At 54.9% G+C, this 22,198-nt stretch overlaps 1 protein-coding gene across 1 annotated transcript in view; it reads right to left on the bottom strand.

Moving 5' to 3' along the window:
* The window catches only part of DTX4 (deltex E3 ubiquitin ligase 4), a 35,059-nt gene extending 13,235 nt beyond the window's left edge, over positions 1–21,824 (bottom strand). Inside the window, exons 1-6 of the mRNA XM_039245117.1 lie at positions 21,556–21,824; positions 12,548–13,274; positions 5,782–5,843; positions 5,308–5,469; positions 3,272–3,333; positions 1,451–1,603 (exon numbers count right to left, since the gene is read on the bottom strand). Coding sequence (XP_039101048.1) covers positions 1,451–1,603; positions 3,272–3,333; positions 5,308–5,469; positions 5,782–5,843; positions 12,548–13,274; positions 21,556–21,766 — 1,377 coding nt within the window. The 5' untranslated portion in view covers positions 21,767–21,824. The remainder of the gene's footprint in view (positions 1–1,450; positions 1,604–3,271; positions 3,334–5,307; positions 5,470–5,781; positions 5,844–12,547; positions 13,275–21,555) is intronic.
* Positions 21,825–22,198: the final 374 nt, after the last annotated feature.

Here is a 22,198-nt window from a genome sequence, read left to right as displayed (position 1 = left end):
CCTTAACTTGCTTCATGACCACAGGCGAATCACTTCATTTCTCTCTGGGCCCTTCCGTTTCCTCTTGCGTGTAAAGAAAATTTTAAACGGCATGCTTCAAAGTATTAGTGCAAAGAGAATAAAGGATGGTGTCTTGAGAAATATTTCTGAAGCGCCATGGAAATCGAGGCAAAGAGGTGCTAGATTCTTCTTGAAAACAGTCATCAAAAAGGGAATGAAGGTGCTAAAAACCCCTTTAAATCCAAAATAACCTCTTAAAATGCAACGCCCCAGTGCGACCTTTTAACTTAGGGTCAGGGAAGCGAGCACCAGTTCCAGACCATATCATCCATCAGTGACTGAGCATGAACTCTCTGAAACAAAGATCCCAAGGTCAGCCCAAGGTCAGCACTCTGGGAACTTCAATCACAGGGCTTTATAAAGATGAAGGGGAAAAAAAAAACATTATAGCTATAATACCAAGGAGATATCTATTTGACTAGTAACAGTAATAATACCCTGAAAGTAGGTATTGTTTTATCTCCATTTTCCAGATGGAAAATGAAACCTCAGAGATTGGAAATCTCGCCCAAGATCATTCAGTTACGAAAGCCAGGGTTCAAGCTTGGGTCTGCTGACTCTTTCCCACAGCGGGAGAAGTACAGAGCAGACCCCAGAAGCCAGACTTTTTTTTGGGGGGGGGGGAATGAATAAGAAGCTGGGGATATCAGAGAAATGTCAAATTCCACTGCGATCCAAGCTGGGTCTGCAGAAGCAAGTAGGATTTGAATTCATGGGATAGGGGAGTGATGGTTACTCCAAGCACAGGAAAGAAATCAGAGATATCAGTGGCTTAGTAAAAGCTCGGACAGTAAAGAGAGAGTTATCATCGAAGGAGGCTCCCAGATTCCTGGAATCCAGCTTGGCAGAGGAACACCATGTTGCCATCAGTAACGGCCGAGGTGAGCATCACGGACAGCCTTCCCCTCCTCCGACAGTGACCTTCGAAGGGACTACCAGACATATTTTGGCAACAGCCTCTAATGCCTCTGAGGCAGCAATCACGGGTGTTTTGAGACTGTCCAAAGGAAATGAATTATAACTGAAAAGCACTAGCCCTGGAGAAGGAAGGGTCATTTGGCAAATCCACTCACACTGGGAGTAATGAATGCCCACCATGGGTATACTCCCACCTCCCACCCCCACCCCAAGAACTCTCCTGGACTGCAGTCTACACCTCTCAGACCATCACGCTCAGTGTAGAGATGGGGGCAGTTGGGTACGACAGGTTTTGAGAACATTATAATTGTGTAGACGCCTGACCCTGCTGAGCACAGCCAAGATCCTCACTCCTGCTGCCCCCGGGGTGTCTCTCAGACGCCCCAAATCACCCCAACAGGGCCTTCACACTCTTGCTCCTCCAGGGTCCATGGCGGGGGGGCGGGGGGCAGCCCCACAGGCTGGCACTAACCTTGTTGCCATTGTTGTACATGGCGACCAGACAGTAGATGTGGTAGATGTGGCCGCATCTGGACAGCTTTCCCACCAGGTCAGGCTTGACCGTTGGCTGCAGGCCCTTGTAGCCGGAGGGGGCGGTGAGGCGCTCCATACAGATGGTGCAGTCCTGGGGGTGGGAGGGGACAGGGCAGAGAGGCCGTCAGCGCCCGCCCAGCCTGGGAGGCCAGAGCATCTCCATAGTGATTCCTGCGCGATCAGAGGTCCGGTGAGGTGTCCCTGTTCCTCTTCTAGAAAACCCACAAACCAGGATATATACGGACATGCCTTTGGGAATCTAAATCTAAATTTATCTCAACTTTACATAGCAGAAAAGTTCCTAAAATAATTGCTGGTGGTGGTTCAGGCCACCGGGGGCTTCCCAACAAAACTGTCGTCTCCTTGAGGGCTATGATGACACACTGTCCTTCCCCGGTGCTCTCCAATGGCTTGTGGAGGAAACAGACACTTGGCAACAGACCCTTTATTTAGGCTGAACGTTTGCAATGCACTTGTATCCCAAGTGTAACAGAGGGGCTGTTGTTTCATTCAGTCAAATAAGGGGCGCTCCTGGGTGACTCAGTCGGTTAAGTGTTCGATTTCGGCTCAGGTCATGATCTCACGGTTTGTGAGTTGGAGCCCTGAATCGGGCTCTGTGCTGACAGCCTGGAGCCTGCTTTGGATCTTCTGTCTTCCTCTCTCTGCCACCCCTCCTCCCCTGCATATGTTTGCTTTCTCTCTCCCTCTCAAAAAAATAAAATAAATATTGGGGCACCTGGGTGGCTCAGTTGGTTGGTGAAGCATCCAACTTCAGCTCCCGTCATGATCTCGCAGTGTGTGAGTTCGAGCCCCACGCTGAGCTCTGTACTGACAGCTCAGAGCCTGGGGCCTGCTTCAGATTCTGTCTCCCTGTCTCTCTGCCTCTCCCCCACTCAACGCTCTGTCTCTATCTCTCTCTCTCCAAAACAAATAAACATTAAAAATTTTTGTCAATAATAAAATAAACATTAAAAATAAATCAATAAGTTTACAAGAGGATTTCTCAACCTTGGCACTATTGACATCTGGGGTCAGTAATTCTTCGCTGAGGGGGGTGTCCTGGGCATGGTGGGTATTTAGCATCCTTAGCCTCTGCCCATTAGCAGAACTCCCTCTGGCTCACTCCCCCCACCCCCCATGCAGAACTCCCTCTGGCAATAACTGGTTTACATCAAGCCCATTTAAAAGTCAGTTTCCATAGAGTGCCTGGGTGATTCAGTTGGTTAAGTACTGACTCTTGATCTCAGGGTCATGAGTTCAAGCTCTCATTAAAAATAATAATAATAGGGGCGCCTGGGTGGCTTAGTCGGTTAAGCGTCCGACTTTCGCTTAGGTCATGATCTCGCGGTTCGTGGGTTCGAGCCCCGCGTCGGGCTCTGTGTTGACTGCCAGCCTGGAGCCTGTTTCAGAGTCTGTGACTCCCTCTCTCTCTGACCCTCCCCTGCTCACGCTGTCTCTCTCTCTCTCTCTCTCTTAGAAATAAATAAAAAACATTTAAAAAATAATAATAATAAGTAAAAAAAGAAATAAAAGTCAGTTCCCATAGCTTGTCATGCCATTTTTGTTAAATTCAGACTTAATGGTCAGGCAGTTTAGAATCCAGCCATCAGTCTGCAGCTCCGATGACCAACCTCGGAGCCCCTGTGTCAGCTCTGAGCAGCTGTCTACCAGCCAGGACACAGAAGGCTGCTCTCGTTGCATCCAGTGGAAAACTCCAGAGAGAAGCGGGTGACCCCCACCCTGCTGCCCCCGTGCTCACCTCATCTGGTGGGTGCCGGACTTTCTGCAGATACTTCTTGAGCACTTCTTCTGGGGTTTTACCTGTGTGGGAGAGAATAACAGGGTGGTCGGTGGGCCACCAAGACAGAGGTAAGGCATCAAACAGCCTCATCAAGCTGGGCAAGCGGGAGAGGGGAGCCGTCAGCCAGCCTCAAAGCAGGCAGGGGGAGGAATTCATTCTGCAATCGCATTTAAGAATCTGAAAGGGAATCAGCAGATGGAAGAGAGAGCGAGGTATCTGAGGAGGTGAGAGGTGTTCCTGCCTGTCTTTACCACCCCCCCTCCCCCCTCCGCAGTCTTTTCCCTAACATTCCCCCAGGCTTATTTCCACCAAACCCACTTTTTAACTGAGATAGGTTGAGCGGGACTCTCTTCTGTAAAATCAAAGAGCCCGGGCATGCTCAAACGATGTGGCGAGGTAGCAGGAGACAGCACTGTGTAAACCATTACACAATTAAAAAAAGGAAAGAGGGGCACCTGGTGGCTCAGTCGGTTAAGCGTCTGACTTTGGCTCAGGTCATGATCTCGCGGTTCATGGGTTCGAGCCCCGCATCGGGCTCTGTGCTGACAGCTAGCTCAGAGCCTGGAGCCTGTTTCAGGTCCTATGTCTCCCTCTCTCTCTGACCCTCCCCTGCTTATGCTGTCTCTCTCTCTCTCTTTCTCTCTCTCAGAAATAAATAAAACATTTTTAAAAAATTAAAAAAGAAAGAAAAATGAGGTAGGCTTATCACATTCCTTTTACGGTGTGCTAAGTACTGTCTCCATTTGTAAGGTGGTGTCAAAGCGATTTTATTTTCCCAGGAAAGCAGGAAGCTCTGCCCATGGCTTCAGGATGGTCTTCCTTGGCTGCTGCCAGAGCCGGAGCCCAGCATCAGCGAAGGACCCAGAGGAGGCGGCCCAGTCTGAAGGCAAGAGACAGGATGATACGACCTTAAAAAGGATCAGTACCTCCCTGGGCACCCCTACTAGCTTCTCTTAGCTTCTGTTTCCTCGCCTGTAAAATAGGCCAGAGCAATAGCACCCGCTCAAAGGGGTGCTTGGACAATTAAATGAGCTAATGGACGTATAGACCTTTAGCACTTTTCCAGCTAAGGGCCCAACATGCGCTATGAATAACCACAGGAAGCGCGGGAAAGTGTGAAATCCTGTCATTTCCTATCAGACTATGAACAGGGCAACTGAGTTCAGTTGAGCAGAGAACTTCTGATGGAGCAGAAAAGTAGGGCAAGGGTTTGAGGAAGCAGATCGTGCAACTGCCATGCCTTCCCACCGGCCCGCATCTAAGAATGAAGCTTCTGTTCATGGAGAGCCTATTGCTTGCCAGGCCCTGGGCTCAGTTACAAGATACAGGAGATCCCACTGAAATACGTGGGGGCCTGGGGTGACGGTCAAGACATTTAACAACCAATACCAGTGGCCGGAAAGAGCGGCTGCAGAGCTGAGCCAGGGTCCTTTGGTGCCAGGGTAAGCACAGGCCCAGACCCCTTAATGGCGGGACTGTGCATGGGTAGAAGAAGTGCCTGAAGGAAGGTCCGAGTGGTCAGCCCAGGGCTCTGGAGGGACACAGGGCAGCGGTTAGCCCCCGTCATGGATGCGATCCGGGGCACACCTGCCCCAGACTGGTTGCGAGCATTTTTCACCCCAGTGCAAAGGTAAGAAAACAGGCTCTCTGCGGTCACGTGACTTGGAAGTGTCAAAGTCAGGGTTGGATCCCAGACTGTTGCAGTTCCGAGCCCACAGCGATCGCCCTCTGTATTGTATTTTATGTGTCACACTTTGTGGTTTTGTGTCTCTATTTTTCTGTGCTTTTATACCTCTTAAGGTGTCTCCATCTCATTCGTGCACAATCTGCTTTAATACAATCATCAGAACAGGGGTAGCTGGGCCCACTTAGCAGATGCAGAAACAGAGGCATGGAGGGTTAAGCCACGGGTATGACCTTGGGTGATGGCAGCAGAGCCACGGCTGGGGCCCACGCCTTGACTCCCGTAGGCCTTAGGATAAGAAGGCCGATACCTTTCTTGGCTTGCTTTTTGGTGGTCTTGCGGCTCGTGTTGGAAACCCCTGGGATGGATTTGATTTCGCTCTTGCTGACCGGGGGAGGGTGGAGGACCAGCTTGGGCGGCCTGGTGAGGCACACGGGCAGCCCCGCCGCGCTCATGAGAATCCCAGTGATTCCTGGAAAGACAGGGCGTGAGCGCCGACTGCAGCCTCGGCTCCCAGCATCCCACCCCCTGCCCTCTCCACCAAGCCCCCCCCCACCCCGGCTTTCCCAGCACATGTTCTCACTCAGCCTCCCCCCCCGCCCACCGCCTGCCCCAGAAACGTGTCGTTTGCTCCTCTCCAACAGCATGCCTGGCTTCTGCCTGCCCTCCCCACCCCACCCCACTCCGAAAAGCCACGTTTGCTTTCATGCAGTTCTCTCTCTTTTGTAAATGCTCACCACCCCTTTTGCTGCTTTCCTTTGGCCGCCCCGAGGCAAGCACTTACCTGCCAGGGCAGGATTAACAGGACTGGACCCATTGAGGTTCTTCACTGGCACGGTGGGGACCCTGTGGAAGGAAAGGCGGACTGAGTCAGCCCTCCACTCAAAACCCCAAAATTCACAATGGCTCCTCAAGTCACTTGAGGTCCCAGCAAGGCCCACACAGCCCCCTGTGACCTGCAACCCCCCCCCCATCCCACAGCCTCAACCCTCATCTTCCTGGTGTCCCCACATATCTCTCACCATTTTACCCTGCTCCAGCTGGGCCACACTCCTGCCTCAGGGCCTTTGCATATGCGGTTCCTTCTGCCTGCAATGCTCTACCAGCAGATCTCTGCCTGGCTTCCTCCTACAGATTCTTGGCTCACCTTTTTGTGAAGTTCCTGAGACCCATCTCATTTAATACTACAACCCACCCCGGGTCTCTCGAGGCCTATTGTCTCACTCTTGGTTTTTTTTTTCCCCCCATGGAACTGACAATTTTAAAATTTTTTTAAAGTTTATTTATTTATTTTGAGAGAGAGAGAGAACGAGTGGGGGAGGCACAGACAGAGAGGGAGACAGAGTCCCAAGCAGGCTCTGCGCTGTAGCGTGGAGCCTGATGCAGGGCTTGAACTCACAAACCATTAGATCACAACCCGAGCCAGAACCAGGAGTCAGACACTCAACCGACTATGCCCCCCAGGCGCCCTGGAACTAACTTTTTTTTTTTTTTTTTTTAAATAAGCTGTTGCTTTATTACCTCTCCATCCAGAATCTAAGCTCCACCCGGGCAAATATCTCATCCCACTCACAGCCTGACACCAGCAGGCATTCAGTGAGAATTTGCGGAACGAGTGAAAAATGAAGAAGCAAGTTCAAGCCTGGGTGTACGCAAGGGTCTCCTAAGAAGCGTGTAAAAAGACAGAGCCCCAGACCCGAATCAGAACCCCCACCGGTGGGGCCCGGAACCCGCCTCTGCTCTAGCTTCTGCTGAGAGGACTCAAGATAAGTCGATCCCAGCCTGACACTGGGGAGCCACTGCTCCACCAGCTGTAACCCCTCCTTTTCCCTGAGAAATCTAAGTTTCAGGCAAAGCCTCCTCCTCTTTCCGTCCTTCTCCCCAGAAACCCGAGCCAGGCTCTGGAGAGGAGTCCGCACAGCTGCCTGGAAAGGCGAGGCCTCCCACGACGCCAGATAGAAAAACATGGGACATGTGGGTTGGGTCGTGCGCCGTCGCCCCTGCCACCCAGGCTTCCACAGCTGGGCTCGGAGGGGGAAGGGAGCTCTGGACGCCAGTGGACTAGGTCGCAGATGCCTCCAGGGGCCAGAGAGCCTGAGAAGTCAGCAGACCCCCAGGTGGGAAGGGGGGGCAGGGTGGCGCTGGGAATACAGGAGGGAAAGGGGCGTGTTTATTACCTGTTTCTGTGTTTGTTCACGTGGAGCCCTACTTCGTGTTGGACGCTCGGCTAGAGCCTGGGGACACGCCGGTGATCATGACAGCCCGTGGCCCTGCATCCACGTGGGGAGATTGTGAACCTGCAGGGCGCCCACCTGGTACCAGGCACGGTTCTAACTGTTCACAAGGCATAAATCCATCTAAGACCTCCCACGACCTCTACAGGAAGTGCTGTTATCATTAGCCCCATTTTAATGGGCAAAGCAGTTGAGGCACAGAGAGGTTGAGCAAACTTGATGGAGGTCACACAGCTAAGGATTCAAACCCAGGAAATCTGGCTCCAGAGCCCACTGCTGTAGCCACTCCCAGTGCTGGGCTTTTGCGTCTGTGCGACCTTTCTGTCGCCCCACGTGGCAGACAGAGGACATGGGGAACAAAGAGCGTGTGGAATGAATCTAGGACTAAGAGAGGAGAGGGGCTGGAATTGGGCCTCAAGGCTGAGCAGAGGGTCCACAGGGATGGGTGCTTCCCCGGCTATGCTGAGTCTTCCGGGGCCCCTGTCCCTTCCCCCAGATGATGACATGTGCTCCAGGGCTGTGGGAAGGATGTGAAAGAACAGATGTGGGAGTGTTTGTGTCTCAACAGGCCACCAAAGCCTGCTTTCCACCCCCAGGATAAATCAAACCCGGATGGGGGGAGGGGAAAGCTGAATTCAACACAAAGGAAGGTTGGCAGAGAAAAGAGGCCCAGCCTTGCTTGTGGACTCAGTGGCCTGCCCCCCGGGGCCAGGCATGACATGATGGACTGGAGTCAGGAAAACCAGACTAGAGCCCCAAACCTGTCTGTAATTCCTCACAAACTCCCTCAACTTTTCTCAGCCTCAGTCTCCTTACCCGTGAACCTGTGTGGCTCTGGAGTTAGCAGGTGCGGGGGGCACAGACTTCTTGAAGACTCACAGCCCCAGGCTGTGTCCCCAGCAGGCGCTGACTGGCCTCCCCACCGCTGGTCTGGGGAAGGAGCCTGTTCCCTGACTCCCCACCAGGGGGCAACGCCCACAGTCGAGGCCTGCACCTGCCTTCCCACCCCCTTACCAGCTCCAAGCAGCTCCCCCTCCACCAGGAGATAAGTAGCTGTGATCTGGGTGACAAAAGCCACCTTTGTTCCCACAAACTGGACTGGCAGGTTTCCACACCCAATCTGGTTACCCAGGAAAGTGTCCAATCCCCAGAGCACAACCCCCTCCCCCAGCATCCCACGGACCCAGGGAGGGGGCCAGGTCTGGAGAGAGGGAGGGTCCATATGAGGACCCAGGACTCCAGGGAATACCATGGGAGGGACCATGCCAGGGAAGGGAACGCTCGTCATTAGGCTCTGGATGGTGGCAGTGGACTTGAGAAGGAGATTTGCTTACGAAACACAGAGGGGTACGGAGGAAGGAGGCTTGCACAGGGGTCAGGAGACCTGCCCTCCAGCCCAGCTCGGCACCCACCTTGTGCCACTGGGAGAGCCATGTGGCCTCTCTGCACTTCGGTGACCAAGTTACCAGACCCATGAACAGGGCCACCCTACGTCTCTGCCCACCGGGTCCCTGTGAGGATTCAGGATCTAGGTCAAATACTCTATACACGGGCAAGCCCTATGCAAATTGGGGGCGTTGTTTACATTTTTGTTTCTCAACTGTAAGAGGAAGTTGGGCTTGATAAAGCCTTTTCCTGCCAGAAGAGTCCAATCTTCTGATTTTGAGGACATTGAGGGCAAAGTGTAAAGTTGAGCCCCGGGTAGTGCATAGGATTGTTGACTTGGCAACAGCTGATCGGCTCTCCCCCACCCCCACGGCGACTGGATAAAACGAAAGCAGTGGGGAGGCCCATGGAGTCCCCACCGGTCACACACTCTGCCGCCCAGCCCCCTCCCCCCAACAACTCCCCTCCCCCCAACAACTCCCCTTCCCGGCTGTCCATGCCTCTGAGCCCTCCTTCCAGAAACCAGCAGCCCAAACACTGGCACGTCTCTCGCATCCTCCAGGCGGCTCCGCTCCGCCAAAGCTGTCTGGCCCAACCATCGGAAGACGCCCCCTCCCCATTCTGTTGAGCTGTTCTCAGTTTCCATTTCTGTGCCTCAAATACAAAACTAAGAAAAGACAGGAGCTGGCAAGGTGGCGGGAGAAGGGGGCTGATGGCCGAGAAAGCTCTGCAGATACCATGGTGAGAAACAGAGGGCTTTTTTCGGAGCTGTGAGCCGACCCAGGAATCCTCCCACAGGACAATGGTCTTGTCTCTCCAGCAACCGAATTCTCGAAGTCTCGCTGGAGATAGAGACTGGAGGAGAGGGCCACAGAGGCGACGCCGGCCCCCCACTACACAGCCCCCCTCTTTTCTCTTTAGAAACCCCCTGCTTGTGTCTCTGAATAATTCACAGGGTCTTTTGTTCCCCCTCAAACCCTTCTCTTTGGCCCACCTCTCCCGCCCTCCCTGGTCTCCCTTTTTTTCCGTGGGAAAGTTGCTTGAAGAGCTCACGGACGGGCAGAGGAGGGGAAGGGGCCGTTCCACGACAGAAGGTGGACGGCAAGGCCAGACAAAGGGACTAGGCACGCTCATTAAATGGCCGAGAAAGACTGCAGGGGGAAATGGTGGTGGGGGTGAGGGTGGTGGTGAGAGGTAAAAAAGGAAGGGGCTAGAAGATAGAAGGGTAGGGCGGGGCCTCCCCCCAACCCCTTCCCCTCCCCCCCCTTGCAGGAAAACAGAGTGGAGAAAAAAAGCGTGTTTCTATAGCCCTTTTGAAATGGCCCCATTCTCTCGCTCCAATTCCACTGGCAGCCAGGGGGAGTAAAGCAGAGAGAGAGAGAGAGAGAGAGCTGTTGGCTTCCTCAGTGAGGTTTAAAGTGATCTGGGGGTCCTTTCCCTCAATTACGGCACGGGGTCACTTGGCTTTTGCCAAGGAAGCCAGAAATGAGGTGAGCTGCTAGAGGCTGCCCGGCTTTGGCTTCAACAACTACACAGCACACGTTCAATAGAGATGCGTTCGTTGTAACAATAATAATAGCCGCTAATAGTGACCAAACTCGTACAATCTGCCAAGCGCTGGGCGAATCCCGTACACCGAGCATTGCATTTAATCCTTGTGACGGCCCTGATAAGGAAGGTGCTATAACTCACCCCACTGTCCAGATGAGCAAGCTGAAGACAGAGGGTGCAATGCTCGCCCCAAGTTGCACTTGAAGGAACTTGGGTTGCAGCCCGGGGCAGTCAGGTGCTGGCGGCTGGGTTTCTCATCCACTATAGGAGCCTCCCTGTGCCGCACAAATAATTATCCTGGAAGCCTGTCAGAGGCTCCCAGGATGCTGCTCTGGGGCCTTGGGGAGAAACCGAGCAGTGGTGTGGTTTAGGTGCCCGTTCCCCTCTACCAAATATTCTGTTGGCTCGGAAATCAGGTGAAAATCCCACGCATGTGACCTGCACTTGACCATTTATGAATTGCCTTCGCATACAGCGAGGAGCTGAGCTTTAGCCAAAAGGGCAGATGAGCCCCTGGGCCCCAGGCCCCACTCCGGGACACGTGAGCTGGGCGGCCCTCCGTGGGAAGTGAATTCTGCACCGCGTGCCCAAGCCTGACCCTCGGTGCATCGGGTCAGGGAATGAGAGAACACTGGCAGGTGCATCTGGTACATTCTCCAGGGATGCACTCCCTTAGTGGAGGTTCCTACACGCACCCCATGGGGCCAGCAAGGCAGGCGCGATGATCCCCACCTCACACACAGGGAAACCGGACCTTGCAGAGAGAGACTCTGGCTCAGTTTAGCAGCAGAGGCCGGAGGGAAGGCCAGGCCTCCTCTTCCACATACACCTGCCTTCTCTTGCCTCTGAACCTCTGTGCGCAGATGGCCTCCTCTGGGCAGCCTGAACTTCCCGCTCAGGCGTCCAGCTTCACTCCAAACCACCCTGACAGTCTGGGGCTCAGGCGTCACCGGCACGGCCAGGCCCCTCTGGAGGAAAGGAAGACTGAGCCAGTGCGAGAGGCCAATCTCACGAGAGATCAGGAGCTGGCAGGCAAAGGCTGTGGGCACCACGTGGACCTGGGTCTCCCGCATTTGATGATTAGGGGGACCAAGAAGATCATAAAAAGCGGTAATCACAGAACCAACACCACCACCGGGCAGTCACGGGAAGAACTGAGACAATCCACAGCAGGTGCCTGGCACACATAGTAAGCGCTCACTAAATATGGGTTCTTGGTTCCAATCTGGACTTACCCCTCCAGTGTGCAGAGAGGCCAGAGGAAAGGGGCTAACCCTCATTTGGCACCTACTGTATGCCGGGCATTGTGGTATGCGCTTGACAGAGAAGCGGGACGGCAGAATCAGAAAAGAGTCCACCTCTGGCATCAGACTTCCTCAGGTTTGAATTTTGGTCTCAGCCAATGGTGAGCTCTCCGCCCTTGAGGGAGAGAACCTCTGATTTCTTCGTGGGTAAAATGGGGGGATCCAAATACCTCCTTCAAAGAATTGCTGTGATCGGGGCACCTGGGTGGCTCAGTCGGTTGAGCGTCTGACTTCAGCTCTGGTCACTATCTCACAGTTCATGAGTTCGAGCCGCGCATCAGGCTCTGGTCTGACGGCTCGGAGCCAGGAGCCTGCTTCGGATTCTATGTCTCCCTCTCTCTCTGCCCCTCCCCCACTCACACTGTCTCTTAAAAATAAATAAATGTTTAAAAATTTTTTAAAAACAAAAAGGGTGCCTGGGTGGCTCAGTCAGTGAAGCGTCCGACTTCAGCTAGGTTATGATCACACGTTTCGTGGGTTTGGGCCTCACGTCGGGCTCTGTGCCGACAGTTAGCTCAGAGCCTGGAACTTGCTTCAGAGTCTGTGTCTCCCTCTCTCTCTGACCCTCCCCTGCTCATGCTGTCTCTCTTTCTCTCTCAGAAATGAATGAAAAACATTTAAAAAATTTAAACAACAACAACAAAGAGTTGCTGTAAGGATTAAATGAGGTGACAAATCCCCCAAACTAGACCCGGGTGGGAGCTCATTTAATATTGCCTGTTAATAGGACACCGTGTGCATAACCTTTAACCCTCAGCAGTGACGCTAAGGGGGGGATTACTGAAGGCATTTACCGAAGAGAAAGTTAGGCCTCTGGGACGTTGGGGTGTGTCCCAAATCACATAGTTACCCAGAGTCTCCATCGGAAGCCTTAGAAGCCACATACTGTGGACCCAAAGGCCAAGCCCACCTTTACCCACCTCACCATGCTGCCTTCCACCTGCCGCCAGAGGGTCAGGACAAGAGGGTGACAGGGAGCTTAAGCCCTGGCAGCCCCTCTTTCATCTCTGGCCCCCATCAGTCAAGTCCTGTGCCCTTTATTACACGCTCATATGCATCGCATGGAAGTACCTACCCAGAGGCGATCAGCACCCGGGACTGGGCGATGGCCAGCCGCTGCAGGTTGGTCCGGTTTAAGGTCGCCAGGGCCACCCTTCCCGTCTTGCCGTTGGCTCCGGGGGGACTGGCAGGAGAGCCCACGGTCCCCGCTGCCGGCGCGCTTGAGGCCGGTCGCCGGATCGCCTGCGACGGGACAGGCTTCACGGGGCCTCGGACGGTGCCCGCGCTGTCCAGCGGCTTGGCCGCAGGGCCTGGGGCGGGGGGCAGCCTCACCGCTCCAGAAGGGGGCGCGTTCTTGCGGGCCGCGGGGGGGTGCAGCGGCCCGGCGCTCCCCCCGGGGGCCACGGCCGCCTTGACGCTCATCACCAGGACGCACTGGGGGCAGGAGCAGGGCGGGGCTGCGGGCGAGGCGGCCGACGCGGGGCTGGCGGGCCAGGACTGGGCCCTGGGCAGGGCGCCCGTGACCATGGGGTAGACGAGATCCAGGCGCCGGCGCACGCGGCGCTGGCGCTGCGTCTGCCGGTTGATCTGGCCCATGGTGCTGAAGTCGATGACGTAGCTGAAGCCGACCGAAGTGAGGTCGATCCAGGGGTGCTGCTTCTCATACGCGTGCTGGATGGTGATGCCCACTTCCATGTCGTAGGGCGTCCAAGAGCCATTGTCGTTCTCCCACTCCCACACCACGCCCTTCCCGGGCGCCGAGGACGGGTCGTAGTAGTTGCGGCGAACCGGGCGCAGGGTCCCTGCAAGGGTGGGACGATGAACAGGGTCGGGATCAGCAGGGAGTGAAACCGGGTGGGGGTCGTCCGGGCGGGCACTGGCCTGCCTGCTAAGGTCTCAGCTTCGAGGTGGGGTGGGAGCCCTGAGTGACAGGGTGAGAGGTGTGGGCTCAGTGTGGGGTACCAGAAAGAGCACCTGCCCGATTGCAGTGTGGAGACCTTGGTCTGCAGCCAAATGCATTCACTTCGCGGTTTATGCAGAACTCCCCAACATCCTTTCCTTCCCCTCCCACCTCCCCGAGAAACAAGGACTCCTTTGCAGAGTCTTTGTGAAAATAAAATGTGCTCTGCTTATTCATCCCACAAAAATGTACTGGAAAAGGTGCATCCGGCAATTTGCACTAAATTCCATAATGCCCTGAACACGTAGTGGGTGCTCACAAATAGCCGGTCACTTCTCCCCTACCCTGTAAACCCCTGCCTGGAGGGCTACGAGGAAAAGAACAGAGTCACCATAGCCTAGAGGGCAGAGGAAGAAGACGTGGCCCCCAGGAAGGCAGTCTAGACAGGTGGAGTTAGGGCCCCCTCACTGCCCCTTTAAGGGTGCAGTAAAAAAAAAAAAAAGAAAGAAAATCAGGTTGTGAGAACTCTTACACTTTTGAGCATTAAATCTTCTATCAAAACAGTAATATGATCAAGATAATTTTCTATTTCTCTAATACTCTCCTTTCAAAAAGCTCAAGCCATCCTAAAGATAAGATGGTCTTAATTTTCAGTCTCACTGGGGGAAGGGAGAGCAGGGGAGAGGCCAGGATCATTGCAGGCAAGCAGCACAGAAGAAATAAACCTGCAGGTCCAAAGGGGCTCGAAGGAAAACGAAGTCTGTAACTGTTGCCTCTTTCTCCCCAACCCATCTTGAGACTGAATTCAGACTCGTGCCCAATCAGGCCTCATTTCATGGGTATCAACATCAGGGCTGAAGATGCCTGGGTCAAGGCAGGCTGAGGGGCCTGGGAGGGCTCCAAGGGCGCCTGGACCTCGCATCTGTCATTAAGCCCTCTCCATCCAAGTGGTGGGAAAAGGCTCCCCTTGCAGGCCTCTGACCCATCCCCTCCTCCAGCCCAGAGGGAGACACCAAGACCAGGACAGAATTCCATTCAAGGGGGGAAGAAAAGGAACAATGGCTATTCAGTCCTTTTCCAGGGTCATAACCCACCCCCCACCCCATCTCTGAGCCCCTTAATGACCCAAAACATCAACATTCAGAGGCGGGAGGGAGAAACAAAACAATCTGCTATTCAGCACCAGGATGATGCTGGGGAACTGGGGGGGGGGGGGGGGGGGATGGGAGGAAGAGAGGAGGAAGAAGGGGGTGGGCAGGAGTTCCCAGTTTGCTTCCATTTCCTTCCTAAGGAGCCAACTCACTTGGGGACAAAGAGCACAGGCTCTGTCCCTTCCAGCTGTGTGACTGAGCCTCAGTTTCCTCATCTGCTTGGGTCCCTGGGGAACTACTTCAAAGGGTAGATTTGAAGATTAAAGGACTGAATAGAAAGGGCCAAAATAGCACCTGCCCCATGCCAAGAGCTCAATAAAAGTTGGTTGATTATCATTGTAATTTATTTTCTATTATATGTCTAAGTGGGATGGAGAAGTCATGGTTCAGAGGATGTGTGGAGTGTGTGTGTGTGTGTGTGTGTGTGTGAGAGAGAGAGAGAGAGAGAGAGGAGTTTATATATAACTCCTTATACAATCTTTCTTATTTAGAAAGCCCTTATCCCATCCCACATGATCTTCATGGCAATCCTATGAAACACCTTTTAGAAATGAGGAGATGAAGTTTCAAGAGCTTAAATGACCCTATTTTATCTTCTCTCCAGCGTAGCAGGGGCAATGTACGTGTCCAATTCTTACAAATATGCTTAAGAGGCTTTTTTTTCCCCCTTTACAACAGTGGTATCAATCCCAGAGATGCCAGAGAGCTGTCCCAGAAGTTCTGGAAGCTCGCTGTGGCTCTCGCAAACCCTTCCAGGTTTATGTTCCCCCCACCCCCCCGGTGCTGGTCTTCTCCTGGACTCCCAGCAGACAGATGGCCTTTAATCCTTCTGTGCTCCCTCACAGGTCTCTGACCCCCTCCCCTACTATTCGCCAGGTCCCGTGCACCGAAATGCCCTCCTTTGCCATTTTTACCCATGGAGACTGTCTTCATTTGGGTCCTATGCCATTTGCCATCCACCTCCTGGAGGGCTCTCCCAGCCTGGGGCCCCGCTCTCAGGAGGTCTGGGTGCAGACCTGGACCCTGTGTGTACCAGGGTCTCGCCAGTGGAGACAGAGCCACCACCCTCTAGCTCTGCGCTCTGGGGCCCAAGGCGGTGTCGGCGGTCACCAGGACTCCATAACCACACTGTGATGGATGGAAGACTTCTGGCTACTTCGGCACTTCATCATTTATCACGTATTGCCGAGTCCCCACCGGCTGCCGTGAGGAACGCCTGCACTACTCAAACAGCTTACAATCTACAGTGAGAAAAGGGTGCGAATGACTATTTAGGAGGCAGAATGTGCCACAGGAAGGGTGCCAACAAGATGCACGTGGGAGAAAACCTACCCACATCCTGTGCTTAAAGCCCTTCCATGACCTCCCCTTAGGTCAGAACCTGACCCTCTCCACCCATCTCTGCGGCCAACGGTCTGCTTGCACTTCTGCCTCCTCCAGTCTCTTCCCACTGCCGTGCGTCTCCTCTCTGGGCCTTTCCACACTGCTGGCCCCTCCCTCAAGACACTCTGGCATCCTCTTTGCTGCCCATAGTTCCGATTTCAGCTCATTTCCTCCAGGAAACTTCTCTGGGCTGCCCTGACCAGATCGGATTCTCATTATTATTTTTTCCCCCCAGCATTTATCATGATGTGCAGTTACACATTTATTGGTGTGACTAATTTGGTGAATGTCTGTATCTCTTCACCGGACTCCCAAATGCCATGACAGAGGGCATCCAGGTGTTTGCTCGTGGTTTTATCCCTGGTGCCCAGCATTTCTTAGGAGCTCCATAAATACTGGTTGAATAAAGGAAGTAATGATGCTTCAGAGGACATTTCAAGAAATGGCTGACAAGTACCCGGAGGCTTGAATGAGAGGGAGGATTTCAATAGGCGAAAATGGCAAAGAAGGGCATTTCAGTAGAAGAGACTTTGTGAAGAGTCGGGGGAAGGGGTGTCAGAACTCTAAGGGGGTACAGGAGGATTAAAGGGACACCTGTTTGTCAGGCAGGTGATATAAGGCAGTGAAGGAAGATAAACCTGGAAAGTTATGTTAGAGCCAAGGCGCAGACAGTCTGGAACGCCAGGCTGTGAAGGTTTCATTTGCAGGCACTGAGGAGCCAGTGACGTTTGTGACACGGAGAAGTGACAAAACCAGAGTTGCTCTGTTAATGAGTTCCAAGTGAGAAGTAATGAGGGTTTGGGCGGTGGAAATGAAAAGCAGGTGACAGATTGGAGGGACCCTACAGAGAATAAGTGGGTAGGAGGTGACCATGAGTAGCTGAATTCAGTGCTTTCCAAGGGAGTTTCCAGAATCGCCTGCTTCGGAATCTCCTGGGGGTACTTAACACATCCTAGAGTACCCACTGGGTGCTGTGAGGAACCATCAGCATCTCCAGGGCCTGGGCCTGGTAATCTGCATGCGAATAACCGTCCAGGATTTTCATCACACATGCTCATTTCAACGGCTGGGCCACGTGGTCCATGCTGCCTTACACACTGGACAGAACAAGACTCTTGACAGAGTCAAAGGATCCTGAGGTCATGACCACAGGCAAGGGGTAAAATGAGGATATTAGTTGCTGGCAGAGGGGTATCAAGAGGAAGAGCCAGTGTTTGGAGGGAAAGACGCTGAGCTCAGTTCAGCCCCAGCAGGTTCGTCAGAGACAGAAGGCAGACTTCAGAACCAAAGCCCTGGTGCAAAAGAATTTCATCGTGGGATTTCACTCCTCTGATTATTTTCAGAGTCCACTCTCTCTGGAATGTGCGAGTCCTGGCCTCCTTTAAAGTCAGGACCACGAACTAGATGATCTGAGAAATCTATTTAGTCCTTGGGTGCAGTGACCCAAGGAAAAGGCCGCTAACGGGATAGGAAAAAAGAATGTTCATAAACCAAGCGGGGAGAAAGGGAAAGAAAATCCGTTTTTCCTGGCAACTCAGACACTTGCACTCCAAAGCACCAGAGATGTTCTGGCTTCTGGGAAATGGGAGAAAGGCCATGAGCCAGCCAGACCGGCCCGAGCCAGTCTCTAGGGCACTTTATGCACATCTGTACATCACTGTGTCAGAGAACTCCCAGGCCTCTCCAAAGCGCCCCTTAGCCCCATCGGAATGTCCTGTGACGGCAAGGCCCTGGATGTTTCGTCATTTCCTACATCCCACGTGCCTGGAACAGCACCTGCATGAAGTAGGTGCTCCAGAAGTGTAGACTGATGACAGAGTAGGGGGTGGGACACTTGATTTGGAATCTCAGCTCTGCCCTGCACTAGCCGTAAAACTCTGAGCAACTTAGTCTCTTCCAAATTGCTTCCTTTCCTATAATATGGGGACAATAGTCCTTCCTAAGATCGCTGTGAGGATTAAACAAGACAGTGACGGGGCGCCTGGGTGGCTCAGTTGGTTGAGCATCGAACTTCAGCTCAGGTCATGATCTCATAGTTCGTGGGTTCGAGCCCCGTGTCAGGCTCTGTGCTGACAGCTCAGAGCCTGGAGTCTGCTTCCGATTCTGTGCCTCCCTCTCTCTCTGCCCTTCTGTTTCTCGTGCTCTGTCTCTCACTTTCTCAAAAATAAGTAAACTTAAAAAAAAAGAAGACAGTGTGGTACAAGGGCCTGGGGCTTCCCCATACTGTAACGATAGATCATGGCATCATCTGTGCTCACACAGGGCAGAGGGTATTGCAGGGACCTAAAAATTAGCTTCTGTCAAAACTTTTCATTTCTCTCCCTCTACCTTTGTCACCACATTAAAGACAGTGAGAAGGCAAAAGTTGCAGAGAAAACTCTTGAGCTGAGAAGGACGCCCCTCACACCAGGCCACCTCTAAGTGGCATCCTCACAGGTGCAGGGGCCAAACCCATTCACCTGCCCGTCAGAATGATGATAGGAGAGGAGCCAGGGGACTCTCAAGGCTGCTTTCATTCTACTGTGAAAATACGGGGACTGAGCAGCTGAGGGACTTGCTCAAGGTCGCACGGGAAGCCTGTGAGGCTGGGATGACAGCCTGAGTCACGTCTCCCCACTCACAGCCCGGGGCTCCCCATGTCTTGCTGTCAGAGCCCGGGAGGTGGTGGCGATCAGGTGTACTGAAAGATACAAGGGACAGGGGTGATGAAGGACACACAGCAGTCCAGTCACTGCCCTGTGACAGAACAGGTGAGCCTCATCAAGGCAAATGACCTTACAGGGACAAGGCCCAAGCAAGGCTCAGCAAGCAGCCAAGACCGATGCCTCTGCCTCACGCCCTCTCCTCCCTTCTTCCAGATTTCCAAGCTCGAAATACTAGCTGGCCAGAGACCAGCAGAGAGTGCAAATAAGCTGGAACCCAGAGGAGGTGTGGGGAGGAAGGGCCCAGGGCAAACAGAGGCTGCAGAGGGTCTCTGTACCCTCCTAGCCATCCCCCTGGAGACAGGGTGGGTGAGGCTGGAGCCCAGGGGAGGCTGAGAGTCTGAGGCCTTACTTGCAGCAGGCCAGGCAACTTGTGTAAAATACAAAGCTCCTATGTCAGGAAATGTCCCCACATAGAGGAGGCAAAAAAAAAAAAAAAGAGAGAGAGAGAGGACTCAGCCTCTAGGCAGGGGGACTTCCAGCTCTTCTTTGTTTCTGGGGATGTTTCTGGTTCCCAGCTTCAAACTGTGGCTTGGGGATGGCGGGTAATTTAATTAAACATTGCCAGGGCTTGGCTGAGGTTGCCCGGGCGCCCACAGTATAAAGTTCCTACCCTGTCATGGCCTCATCAATGAGCTATATTGAGAGGAGCTGCATGTCTGTTGGCGGAGAAGGGAGAGGAGGGGACTCCAAGCCTAGAAGCCCAGAGATTTTATTCTGCTTTGACAAGCTCCTTGACAGCTCAGCGTTCCTGGGAATTCAGCCCAGTGCCTTAGGCAGCCAGCACAGGGCCCGGCACCGGGAAGAAGGCGGTGGGGACCATTCACCAACTGAGCATTAGGAGCAGCCTGAGTCGTGAGCCCCTAAGACAGACAAGAATATAAAACAGCCCCGAGGCAGTCTTTAAAATGATCCCGGCTACTAGCTCTTCTGACTCTGGTCTAAAATCTGAGAAGCCCCAGCCTCAGATTGAACTGCTGACTACCAGACCATGGACAGCCTGTCTTCAAGGAGGGGTGGTCAGACCTGGGGGGACACGGCTTCTGTCCCTCAACCCACTTTTCTCTGTAATTTCTCATCTGATGGTAGAAGGGGCGTTTCAAGCCATGACTCTTCATTCCCCTCTTAAGTACCCCTGAACACGGATTAAACACCACCCCCATCCAACTGTGGGCAGGGGCTGAGACAAGCATGCCACGAAGCTGTTTCTCTATTATGCTGCAGAGATTTAGTCTGAAACAGAGCTAACACCTGCCTGTTTATTCTGAGCAGGACTGGAATTCTGGGTCGGGTGTCCCACTTCCAGGGCTCAGCACACTCTCCGCCCCCCCCCCGGCCCCCCAACGGTCTGCTGCCTCCGCCATCACTTCCACAACCTTTACCCCAATTGCCCAATTACATTCTCTCCCTCCCCTTGGCCACACTTAATCCTCTTTCTCAATCTTCGAACATTCCTCCTCATTCCCTCCTCCCTCCCAGTGTCTCTCAGCTCCACCCCTCTGCCTTTCCCACCAGGGGGGTTGAAGCAAGCCCCTCCAGATGCTAACACTTCTGGAGTCCTTCACCAGAAGGCTTTGCTCAGTTGGCCGGTGTCTGCAAAGTCCCTGCCTAAGAAGCTATTGGGAGTTAGGACTGAAGATGGGGAAGTGAGGGTGGAAAGACGCTCCTTTCCCATGAAAATCCTAATTAGCACACAGGATGTGGGGGCTTTCCAAGGAGGCTGGGATGCCCTGCTCAAGCAGCTGTTCTCTGATCCTCTGGGACTCCCCCCCCCCATCCGCTCTAGCCCCTCCCACCCCACCTGCTTCTCCAGGCTCCTGGGTCACACTCCCCAGAAAGCCCGGCCAGAATTCCAGAGACAACCTCCCACCCCCACGAAGAGACTACTGGAGAGGAGGCAGATTTGTCCCCAGGTCCTCAGTGAAGCCAGGGACACCCTGAGCTGAGCAAAGACAAGCAGCCGGGTCCTGACCCTCTGCCAGTGACGCGCCACCCTGAACCCCTCTCCCCGAAGGCTCTCTCTTCTTTGCTCAGCCCTGGAAAGGCTGGTCAGGAGGGAAGTGGGATTGTGGTGGCCACAGCCCGAGTCTCATGAAAAGCTAGGGGTTTAGTGCTCTGGGAGACCAGAGTGTCAGAGTTTCAGGAGGAAGCTTGGGGACCCTTTCTCCTTAGGAATCCACCTCCTCCCACGCGGACAAAGGGAGCGGCTTCCCTGCCAGGCATTCCGGAGCCGCGGCCCTCCCCCTCCCCTCTGCATCTGCTCGGGCCTGTTGCTTGGAGCACTTGGAGTGCACAGGCGGTAAGGCCAGGGCAACAGCATCCCGAGTGCCTCCTGCCCCGGAATCCCCCAGCAGCCTCAGGCTCTCCTCCCAGGGCGCCTGCCCTTCCCTGCGAGACCACCGCGAACGCCTCCAGGGAATCCCTTTTCCCTCCCCCCAGTTCCCAACCCCGAGCACCCAGCTGTGGGAAGGCGTCCCACACAGAAGGGGCGGAGGCAGGGAGGTGGGGGGCGAGGGGGACAGGTGGCGGCCCGAGGGTGCCTGAGGCAAAGCAGGGTCAGCCAAGGTGTGAGGATGCGAGCAGGAAGTCTTCCCCAGCGGCGGGGATTGCTTGGGGGCTGCGCCGGCCCTGGAATTTCTACATCGGGGGACTTGGGGCCACCAAACGATTAAAGGGGGGGGTGGCGCGAAATGCGGGGAGGGGGTTCTTAGGGTCTCGGCTGAAGCTCGATTTGCACAAGCAGAACACGGATACTACTTGCATGGACGTTTATTGCGGGGGCGATCTTAAGAGGATGGCGGGGAGCAAAGCGCCCCCTCCACGACCACCGCCTGGCGACACGCCGCACGGAGTTGCGGACTGGGTGGGTCCCGGTGGGCGCTCGAGGCGGGAGATCCCAGGGCAGGGAGGGGAGGTGGGCGCGGGCGGGGCAGGGGCGCCGGCTCACCGGTATCCTGGCGGAACTGGTTCATGGACTGCAGGTCGATGATGTAGGGCGCCAGACGGCTGTCCACCTGGCCCAGCACCACGCTGCCCCCGGCGCGGGGGCCGGCGCGGACCACCGCCTCGATGTGGTGGCTCACGGCCGGGCTGTAGGGACGCCAGCGGCCGTGCTCGTTCAGCCATTCCCAGACCACCACGGCCGAGGCCAGGAGCATGGCGAGCCCCGGGCTGCGGCGGCCGCGGCGGCTCCGCGCTGCCTGCCTCCCGGGCGCCGCGCGCGGGTCCTCCTCCGCTTCCTCCTGCGCCGCCGCCCGCGGGCCTCGGCCGCGCCCCCCGCCCCGCGCCCCGCCGCCCCGGGCAGCCTCAGCTCCGGCCCATGGGCCGCTCCCCAGCCGCGCATCCACCGGGGCCCGGACACCCGGGCCGCCCGGCTCCGACCGCGCGCAGCCGCCGCCGCCGCCGCCGCCGCCGGGGTCCGCCGCTCCGTGGGGTCGAGCGGCGTCATGCAAAGCCCGGGCTCTCCGCAGACAGGCCCCCGCCTCGCGAAGCCCGGGCGGGCGCGCGGCCGCAGCCCCGGCGGCCGGAGCAGGGCTGGCGGCGCGGCGAGCCCCTGGGCCCTCGCACCAGTTGCGCCTCGGGCTCTGCGG

This window comes from Hyaena hyaena, unplaced genomic scaffold, assembly GCF_003009895.1.
Source record: "Hyaena hyaena isolate Hyena2069 unplaced genomic scaffold, ASM300989v1 scaffold_252, whole genome shotgun sequence".
Taxonomy (NCBI): domain Eukaryota; kingdom Metazoa; phylum Chordata; class Mammalia; order Carnivora; family Hyaenidae; genus Hyaena; species Hyaena hyaena.
This window is presented reverse-complemented; position numbering and strand designations above follow the sequence as displayed.